The sequence below is a fragment of the Tribolium madens genome, unplaced genomic scaffold (genome assembly GCF_015345945.1).
Source record: "Tribolium madens isolate multiple individuals breed KSU strain unplaced genomic scaffold, Tmad_KSU_1.1 Scaffold_91;HRSCAF=231;Tcas5.2_LG7, whole genome shotgun sequence".
In the NCBI taxonomy this organism is placed as follows: Eukaryota; Metazoa; Arthropoda; class Insecta; order Coleoptera; family Tenebrionidae; genus Tribolium; species Tribolium madens.
In genome coordinates this window covers 877275-888028 of record NW_025401063.1, presented here as the reverse complement: position 1 = coordinate 888028, position 10754 = coordinate 877275, and the positions used below count along the sequence as shown (strand labels likewise).

The window sequence follows — 10754 nt, the reverse complement described above, 5'->3', positions numbered from 1 at the left end:
AAATTTAGCTCAGGAAACTAGAGTCTCAGTTCGCAGGAAATTTAGCTCAGGAAACTAGACTTTCATTGGTTATCTCGAGTTTTCAGAGTTAAAAAGAGAAACACTCAGACTCGTCTACTGTACCTCGGGATGTTTTTAGTTTCCTGAGTCTTCATTCAAATACTGTCACGGATAAGCTGTAAGTTGGTTTCCTAAGTATGAGAGCTAAATTGTCTCAGGAAACAATAATATTTTTGGTCTTGCTCATACTGGTATTGGATTTCTCAGAACTAATTCTCAGGAATTTGCTCATTATTAGACTTTACTATCGTTCTCAGGAAATTTTAATTTTCTGAGTGAAACTATTTTAAAACTGATTCAGAAGAGTTGAGAATGACAAAAACTGAGAATTACGTCAGGAACTAGTTATTAGTAATTTTTATTTCTTGATACTCAATTAAAATTATTACAGGAATTGTTTCAAAAATTAAAAATTAATCAATCAATTTTTATTTTAAATCTCATGAAGTAGGTATTGGTTGGTTTCGTGAGTATTCAAAGTAAAACTATCTCAGGATTGATTCATAAGAGTTGAGAAAAACTCATAATTAACTCAGGAACTACTATTAAATAAGCTGAGTCTCAATTCAAATTCTCTCAGCAACTGACGCAAAAATTTAATATTGATTCATTTATTTATATTTTTAGTTTCAGAAACAAGCTTTTAGTTGGTTTCCTGAGTATCAAATCTAAATTGTCTCAGAAAGCTATTTTTATTTTCTGACTTAAACTAGATCTCAGAAGAGTTGAGAACGACAAAACTGAGAATTATCTACCTATGGTTTTCAGAAAGTTTGTCTCAATTTCGATTATCTCAGGAACTAGTTAAAAAATAGCTATACTGAGTATCAAATTTAAATTTTAAATTGTCTCAGGAACTTGCTCATCACTGGACTTAACTGGAGTTTTCAGGAACTAGCTATTACTGGTTTTCAAAGTATCAAATTTAAATTGTCTCAGGAGACAAAAGTATTTTTGGTCTTGCTCAGAGCTTGTACTGGATTTCTCAGGGACTTTATTTTTTATTTTTGAGTAAAAAACTACCTCAGGAAACACTTCGTGTGATACTAACTCATTTTTTCTTTTTTTTGCCATTATAAATAATTAGAAAATAGCTCAACAATTTGAAAATAAAAGTTTTAAAGATATGTCTCAGGAGATAATTGACTCAAGAAACAGAAATTTTTTTCCAATTTTAGAACATGTAAAAAATTTTAGAAGTTGTTTTAAAAAATCTGCCATTTAAAGATCAAAAAATTAAAATGTAATTATTTTTGAACGTAATAACTAATAACAAAGATAAATATGTAATAAATTTATTAAAAAATAGTTATCTTTTATTTTATAAAGTGCTATAAGGTAATATTTCGGGAACTATTATATTAACTCTGGAATTAGTTGTAATAAAAAGCTCAATTAAAAGTTGAATTTTTAATTTCAAGAAAAAAAAACATCTCAGGATTAATATTTTCAGTAGGGAACTATTTACGTGAAAAATATGTATAATATTTAAAAAAAACGAAATAAGAAATTTTGATTCTGTCAATTTTCTGATGAACTCTCAGAATTTGTCTCAAATTTAAGAAACCTGAGATTTTTTTCTCATTTATTCGATATTGGACAACATTCAGGATCTTCAGAACTGAAAAACTGTAATTATATCTACAAAAAGTAAACAACAAACTTTTTTATCCTTTTTTTAAAACTGAGATCACAAATTTGGTAAAAACCGACTCAGTTTTTTCAGAAATGGTAGAAAGCACAAACTTTGAATTAGCTCAGGATTCTCAGTTAACTGGAAAAACTGTGTTTAATTTTTATAAAACGAAACAATAAACTTTGTAGTAGTGATAAATGTTGAGTTTTTCATTAAACTCTCAGGATTTGAGTCAGATCTGAGTTATTGTGAAAAATTATTAAAATTATGACACTAATAAATGTTAAAAAAAAATCGATTTCTCAGGAAATCACATTTTACTGAGTTTTTATCTTTAACTGAAATTGTTTCAAGAATTAAAAAATGTTAAAGAGTAGTTGCAAATTATAATTGACGCCAAATTTAATTTAATTCACGAAAACTGAGATTTTTGTTGGGATATTCCCGAAATTCAGTTATGGGAGAACATCTCAGGATTTTCAGAACCGAGAAACTTTTATATCAAAAATCAAACAGCAAACTTTTTTGTTTTTTTTCATTTCTCACGAAATTATTTCGGAAACTATCTTAAAAAAAGTTGAAGTTTCTTTGATTTTGAGCACAAAAGTTAAAACTGTTTCAGGATTCTCAGGCTACTAAATAGCTTTTTTCATAAATTTCTTTTTGTTTTTGGGCTATTTTCTACTGAAACAACCAAAATTATAGGTTTCCTGAACTACTGAAAATTAAAAAAAACTGAAATAAATTACCTGCTGAAAGGAGAAAAAAGGCGAGAAAATACGCGACGTTCATCTCGAGCAAACTAATGGGCGAACTGATCACAGGAGTAGAATTGTGATACATGATATTTTCAGAGTCCGCCCCTGTGTCCCACTTGATAACAAAAAAGGGAAAAAAGTGTTGTGTTTTAGTGATTTATTATCTAAATCTACAATAAATATTTAATAAGTTATGCCAGTCTAATACATCGTGTTTTACATAATAAGTCACCATAATTTCTTAAAAATAACAATACAAAAATACTTTGAATATAATAAAAATAATAATAAAATACTGTACAAAAGATACAACAAGTACATAAAGAATCAATCAACAAAACAATCAAACAGAAAATAATTTATTTAAGTACTTGAAATAATTAGTTTTCAGACATTTTCAGACAACCTTGTTTTTTTTCTCATAATAACGGTTCGCATTTCAGCATTTCGGGTTAAGAGTCATCTCGTTATGCATTCCAGTGCATCCATGGAAAAGTTTATGATAATTTTTTCGCAAGAATGCAAAACTCGAAATGATGACAATTTACTTAATTTGCCATTTATTTATCAGAACACGTTTTCTGTATAAAGATCACGTCGGCTGTTGTTGTCTGAGAACCAGCTGAAAAAGGCTTTAAATGCAAATCGAACGGTTATTATTTCGATATTGTACAATAAATTAAATTCAATTTGTTTACATTTAAAAACCAGCGATTGCCAACAAGTCTGTTATTTCCGACTAGAATTTGTTTGTTTGTTTGTTTGTTTGTTTGTTTGTCAACAAAAATACAACGAATTCGAAGTTATTATAGTACAAACACACAACGTTTCTTGCTTATTTCTTGCTACATTTACTAAATTCTGCTTCAATACTGGTTATTACTGTGAGTTATTACTTTTACCTTAAATTAAGAATTAGAACACGTGAATTACTCTACGCGAAAGCAGAGGCGGCACAACATTCACACTTATTACGAAATTTTTTCGCAGGAAACAATTAGTTTCTCAGGAAATACCCCTTTCTTTCATCAAATTTATGATTAAGAAAGTGACAAAAAATTCGTAGATAAAATAAAACAGAAATTGACTCAGGAAACATAGTTGTTTCATTTCTCACGAAATTTTTTCGGAAACTATCTTAGAAAATGTTAAAGGGATTGTAAATTAGATTTTTCGAAACGTGTCTTTGATTTTGAGACAATTTCAATTTCACCGAAACTACTGAGAATCTGGCTCAGAAATTGAGTCAGGAAACATAGTTGTTACATTTTGATATTTTTTTATTGTTTATGATTTAGTTAATTAAGTTCATTTATGTTGAGATTGTTTCTCAGGAACAATTTCTTAGAAGAAAGACTGTCTCAGAAAACATCTGAAAACTGAATGACGCAGGAAGCATTAGATTTAATAATTTTTTGTAGGATTTTGAACAAAAACGTTTTTTTTTCATTATATTTTCTTAGAAATCATAGCATACATTTGTAATATTTGTTGTCGGAAAAACTGTCTCAGAAACATTAAAACTCAGGAAACATACCTGTTTCGTCTTGATATACTCTATTTAAGATTTAATTATTTCTTGATTTGTTGTAATTTATTTTGAAATTGTTTTTTAGAAACTAATTCTCATAAGAAAGACTCTCAGAAAACATGCAAAAAAACTGAATGGCGCAGGAAACATTTGGTTTAATAAATTTTTGAAGGATTTTGAACAGAAATGTTTCTTTTTACGATATTTTTTAAATTTATGTCACAGAAATTGCTGACATTCATTTTGTAATATTTGTTGTCGGAAGACCGTCTCAGAAAACATCTAAAAACTGAATGACGCAGGAAACATTAGATTGAATGATTTTTTTTTTATGGATTTTGAAAAGAAACCGCTTTTTTACAATATTTTCTTGAATTTATCTCAGAAATCATTGACATTTGTAATATTTGTTGTTGCAAAAACCGACTCAGAAAGATTAAAACTCAGGAAATGTACTTGTTTCGTCTTGATGTATTGTTTTTGATTTAATTATTTCCTGATTTGAAGTTGTTTCTCAGGAATAATTTCTCAGAAGACCGTTTCAGAAAACTGAATGTCGCAGGAAACATTAGATTTCATCATTTTTTTAAGATTTTTTTTTTCATATTTTCAGTAATTTTTTGTAATTTCATTGTTGAGAAAACTGAGTCAGAAATATTAAAACCCAGAAAACATCATTTTCAAGATTTGATCTTTTTTTTTCCAGAATTTGAACAGAAATGACGGTTTCGTGAAAAATTCTAGTATTTATGATTGGGAAACATCTGAAAGAAAAACCGTCTCAGGAATAAAAACTGAAAATCTCAGGAAACTTCAAGATCAAGATTTAACTGTTTCTTGCAGTATTGTTTTTATATTAAAATAACTTTATAATTGCTTGAAATAACATTTATAATTTAGTGCTGAAAAAAACTTAAAAACTCAGGAAACAGGACTCATTTTTTTATGAAATTTCAACACAAATGACGCTTTTTGAAAAATTTTAGTATTTATGTTCGATATTTGAAAATCTTTCCCAAGACCAACATCTGAGAAGAAAGACTGTCTCAGGAATCATTTAAAACACTGAAAAAATCAGGAAGCTTTAAAATTAAGAATAAACCGTTTCATGAAGTACTGTTTTCACATTTAAGACAACTTCATAACTGCTACAAAAAACATTTATAGTTTAGTGTTAAAAAAAATCTCAGAAAACACAATGTTTTCTGAGTGTATGACTTGCAATATTAATTAAAGTTTTGCGTGAGGATTGTCTCAGAAAAAAAATTATTATCTTAGAAAACACAATGTTTCCTGAGTTTATGAATTACAAGGTTCGCTTTTCTTTGGTTTCCTGTGTAGCAAATTCAATTGTCTCAGGGAACAATTTTTATTTTCCGAGACAAACTATATCTCAGAATAATTGAAAATGACAAAAACTGAAAATGATCAGAAAATTTATCTCAATTCAATTTATCTCAGGAGTTAATCCAAAAATTGCATATTAATCCACTTTTATTTGTAGTTTTATCAACTAACGGCTAGTGTGTTTCCTGAGTATCAAATCTAATAGCTCATTATTAGTAAGTTTTATTTTTTGAAACTCAAATATCAACAATTTCTGAACTCAGGAAACATGTTTTCTGAGTGTATGACTTGCAATATTAATTAAAGTTTTGCGTGAGGATTGTCTCAGAAAAAAATTTATTATCTCAGAAAACACAATGTTTCCTGAGTTTATGAATTGCAAGGTTCGCTTTTATTTGGTTTCCTGTGTAGCAAATTCAAATTGTCTTAGGAAACAATTTTTATTTTCCAGAATAGTTGAAAACGACAAAAACTGAAAATGATTAGAAAGTTTGGCTCAATTCAAATTATCTCAGGAATTGATCCAAAAATTGCATATTAATCCACTTTTATTTGTAGTTTTATGAACTACCTGTTAGTTTGTTTCCTGAGTTGTTTCCCAATTGCTGAAAYTCAGTTATCAACAATTTCTGAACGCAGGAAACATGTTTTCTGAGTTTATGACGTACAAAATTAAATTAAATTCTTTCTTGAGAATTGTCTAAAAAAAATTCATTATCTCAGAAAACGCAATGTTTCCTGAGTTTATGAATTGCAAGGTTCGCTTTTATTTGGTTTCCTGTGTAGCAAATTCAATTGTCTCAGGAAACAATTTTTATTTTCCGAGACAAACTATATCTCAGAATAATTGAAAACGACAAAAACTGAAAATGATCAGAAAGTTTGGCTCAATTCAAATTATCTCAGGAATTGATCCAAAAATTGCATATTAATCCACTTTTATTTGTAGTTTTATGAACTAACTGTTAGTTTGTTTCTTGAGTTGTTTCCCAATTGCTGAAACTCAGTTATCAACAATTTCTGAACGCAGGAAACATGTTTTCTGAGTTTATGACGTACAAAATTAAATTAAATTCTTTCTTGAGAATTGTCTTAAGAAAAATTCATTATCTCARAAAACACAATGTTTCCTGAGTTTATGAATTGCAAGGTTCGCTTTTATTTGGTTTCCTGTGTAGCAAATTCAAATTGTCTTAGGAAACAATTTTTATTTTCCGAGACAAACTATATCTCAGAATAATTGAAAACGACAAAAACTGAAAATGATCAGAAAGTTTGGCTCAATTCAAATTATCTCAGGAATTGATCCAAAAATTGCAAATTAATCCACTTTTATTTGTAGTTTTATGAACTAACTGTTAGTTTGTTTCCTGAGTATCAAATCTAGTTGCTCATTATTAGTAAGTTTTATTTCTTGAAACTCAGTTATCAACAATTGAACTCAAGAAATATGTTTTCTGAGTTTATGAAGAGCATTATTAAATAAAATTCTTTCTTGAGAATTGTCAAAGAAAAATTCATTATCTCAAAAAACACAATGTTTCCTGAGTTTATGAATTGCAAGGTTCGCTTTTACTTGGTTTCCTGTGTAGCAAATTCAATTGTCTTAGGAAACAATTTTTATTTTCCAGAATAGTTGAAAACGACAAAAACTGAAAATGATCAGAAACTTTGTCTCAATTCAAATTATCTCAGGAATTGATCTAAAAATTGCATATTAATCCACTTTTATTTGTAGTTTTATGAACTGTTAGATTAAGTTGTTTCCCAATTGTTGAAACTCAGTTATCAACAATTTCTGAACTCAGGAAACATGTATTCTGAGTTCTCAGGAATAAAATAGTTGAATCGTGTGCCGCCCCGCCCCCGACCCCTACGACGCCCTCTACTTTGGAATTATTCAAAAAAAAAAAAAAAACTCTACTTTTAACATGGAATTCCTTAAGCATACCGTAGTCCATGTCGCCGCTACTCTTTGGTTTAAATTTCGTATCTACAACCCCCACCCCCCTATCATCCCTCGCACCGTCCCGGATGCTTCGTATCAATAACAACCCCCTTGGTGCAAGAATCGACCATCATATCGCACCACGAGTGGTAGGTACTGTTGTTGGTACCACAGATGGGGCCGTGCATGTGTCTCGGTCGACACGTCGACGTGCAGCTCACACAGCGGGGCATCCCCGTTGACGGATCCGTCAGACACGACTGCCGGTCTTGGCAACGGACGTCGCCGCACGTCGCCCCTTCTAAAGACAGAAAATGGGGGTGAAATGGGGCGGAAATGGGGTTTTGGGGGTGGTACCTCGACAGGGGCCCTTGTAGGCGATGGGGATGGCCTTGCCGCGACGGCATGTCTTCTCACGGAGGTGGCATGCACTGGGGTACGTCATGCCGTCGGAACCGCACACCTCGCGACGACGGGGGCTGTCGGAGCAACGCTTCGAACAGTTGACGCAATGGGGGTGCAGGTTCTGGTCCAGGAGGCAGTGCATGCCCGACGGGCATTTGATTTTATCACAGGAGGCTAGGGAAAAATCAAGTTTTATTTTGTTTTGCTCAGGAAACGTCGTTTTTTGTTTTCTGAGTAAAATTATATTTGTTTCCTGAGTCTCAATTCAAATTTTCTCAGAAGACAAACTGAGTTTGTCTCAATCTCGTGAAAAAAGTAGTAGTAGTAGAGACAAATTGTCTCAGGAAACAATTTTTATTTTCCGAGAAAAACTATCTCAAAAGAGTTGAGAACGACAAAAACTGAAAATTATTTAATTTTAAATTCATAATCTTAGAAAACACAATGTTTCCTGAGTTTATGAATTGCAAAATTAAATAAAACTTTTGCTTGAGAATTGTCTCAAGAAAAAAAATATTATTTTAATCTTTCCTGAGTTTAAGTTGTTTAAGTTTAAGTTGTCTCAGGAAACAATTTTTATTTTCCGAGAAAAACTATACATCAGAAGAAGAACAACAAAAACTGAGAATGATCAGAAAGTTTGTCTCAATTCAAATTATCTCAGGAATTGAATCAAAAATTGAATATTGACTCACTTTTATTTGTAATTTTATGAATTAATTGTTAGTTGATTTCCTGAGTATCAAATCCTCATTACTGGACTTAACTGACGTTCTCAAGAAAGTTAGTTTTAATTTTCTGAGTGAAACTTCTTAGTAAAATTTATTCAGAAAAGTTAAGAATGACAAAAACTGAGAATTAGTTATTAGTAAGTTTTATTTCTTGAGACTCAGTTAAAATTATTACATGCATTGTTTCAAAAATTAAAAATTAATCAAATTATTTTTATTTTAAATCTCAGGAAGTAGGTATTGTTTGGTTTCGTGAGTATCAAATCCAAATTGTCTGTCTTAGAAAACAATTTTTATTTTCAGAGTAAAACTATCTCAGGGTTGATTCATAAGAATTAAGAATGAGAAAAACTCATAATTTACTCAGGAATTAGTTTTAAATAAGCTTGTTTTCTGAGTCTGAATTCAAATTATTTCAAGAACTGATGCAAAAATTGAGTATTAATTCATTTATTTGTATTTTTAGTTTTAGAAACAAGCTATTAGTTGGTTTCCTGAGTATCAAATCTAAATTGTCTCAGAAAACTATTTTTATTTTCTGACTAAAACTATATCTCAGAAGTGTTGAGAACAACAGGAACTGAGAATTACCTTAGGAATTAGTTTTGTTTCCCGAGTCTCTATTTTCAAGTTTCAGAAACTTGCTATTAGTTGGTTTCCAGAGTATCAATTTTAAGTTGTCTCAGGAAACAAGATACTTTTGGTCTTGCTGGAAACTGGTACTGACTGTTGTTTCTCAGGAACTTTAATTTTCGTATCTTCTGAATCAAACTATCTTAAAACTGATTTAGAGAAGTTGAAAATTATCTCAGGAACTAGTTATTTCTAAGCTTGTTTCCTGAATCGCAATCCAAATTTTCTCAGAAACAGATGCAAAAATAGAATATTAATTAATGAATTTTTATTTAAAGTTTCAGAAACTTGCTATTGGTTGGTTTCCAGAGTATCAATTCCAAATTCCAAAATTGTCTCAGGAAACAAAAATATTTCAGGTCTGTTGAAAACTGGTACTGGCTTTCTCAGGGACTTTTATTTTTGTATTTTCTGAATAAAACTATCTCAGAACTGATTCAGTGTTGAGAATGACAAAAACTGAGAATTACCTTAGGAATTAGTTTTGTTTCTTTAGTCTCTATTTTCAAGTTTCAGAAACTTGCTATTGGTTGGTTTCCAGAGTATCAATTCCAAATTGTCTCAGGAAACAAAAATATTTCGGGTCTTGTTGAAAAGTGGTACTGGCTTTCTCAGGGACTTTTATTATTGTATTTTCTGAGTAAAACTATCTCAGAAAGTTGAGAATCACAAAAACTGAGAATTACCTTTGTATTAGTTTTGTTTCCCGAGTCTTTATTAAAATTTTCACAGAAACCAATGCAAAAATAGAATATTGATTAATAACTTGCTATCAGTTGGTTTCCAGAGTATCAATTTTATTGATATTGTCTCAGGAAACAAAATAATTTTGGATATTTTCAGGGAGTGTCATTTTTGTATTTTTTGAGTAAAACTATTTCAAAACTGATTCAAAAATTTGAAAATCACAAAAACTAAAAATGCCTCAGGAACTAGTTAATTGTAAGTTTGTTTCCTGAGTCTCAATTTAAATTTTCCTAGAAACTGATGCAAAAATTGAATATATATTAATCAATTAATTTCAATTTAAAATTCCATGAACTAGATATTAGTTGGTTTCCTGAGTATCACAAAATCGAAATTGTCTCAGGAAACATCAAGTTTTGGCTCACTTTGACAGGTTCCGCTGTAGGCGATCGCCAACGAATGCGACTTGCGTCGACAGGCGCGTTTCCGGAGTCGGCAAATATTCCGGTAACTCCGGCCGTCGGTGCCACAAATCGGTCCCCTTTTCGCCCGGACTTTCCCCTCCTTGCATTTGGAGGAACAGACGCATTTCGCACGTCCTTTCCGTATCGTGCAGGTTTTATCGCCTCCGCAATCGACATCCTTGCAGGAAACTGAAATTTCAGCTGTTGAAATCGCTGAAACTGAAATTTTTTTCATACCTTGACAGGGGTAGCATCGCACACCGTCGCCCAACACCCTCCAGAAGAAGAAGGCCCCCGGGTCGAGGTCTTCGGGGGTGTAGGCCGTCTGCATGAGGCGGTTTCCGCAACATTGCTCTTTTGTGCTCTTCTCGTAGAGGATTTCGGTGCAACGGCCGTTACGGAGCATGGCTAACCAGCAAGTTCCTGCTGCAAAAAGCAGGAATTTTTGTTAGGAAAATCGGAAATTTTGTGAGAAAAGTGAGAGCAGTGACATTAACATTCTTTGTTTTCTGCAAGTTCCTGCTGCAAAAAGCAGGAAATTTTGTTAGGAAAAT

At 31.2% G+C, this 10754-nt stretch overlaps 2 protein-coding genes across 3 annotated transcripts in view; both read right to left on the bottom strand.

Annotated features, from left to right (window-relative positions):
• The window catches only part of LOC123011206 (neuronal acetylcholine receptor subunit alpha-5-like), a 7552-nt gene extending 1777 nt beyond the window's left edge, over positions 1 to 5775 (bottom strand). The window contains exon 1 of the mRNA XM_044408552.1: positions 2446 to 5775. Coding sequence (XP_044264487.1) covers positions 2446 to 2539 — 94 coding nt within the window. The 5' untranslated portion in view covers positions 2540 to 5775. The remainder of the gene's footprint in view (positions 1 to 2445) is intronic.
• A 1553-nt stretch (positions 5776 to 7328) lies between these two features.
• Positions 7329 to 10754, bottom strand: part of LOC123011173 (follistatin) — an 83403-nt gene continuing 79977 nt past the window's right edge. For both annotated transcript variants that reach the window (XM_044408493.1, XM_044408495.1), the window contains exons 3-6: positions 10438 to 10626; positions 10162 to 10389; positions 7638 to 7859; positions 7329 to 7581 (exon numbers count right to left, since the gene is read on the bottom strand). In XM_044408493.1, the coding sequence (XP_044264428.1) occupies positions 7346 to 7581; positions 7638 to 7859; positions 10162 to 10389; positions 10438 to 10626 (875 nt within the window). In that variant the 3' untranslated portion in view covers positions 7329 to 7345. The remainder of the gene's footprint in view (positions 7582 to 7637; positions 7860 to 10161; positions 10390 to 10437; positions 10627 to 10754) is intronic.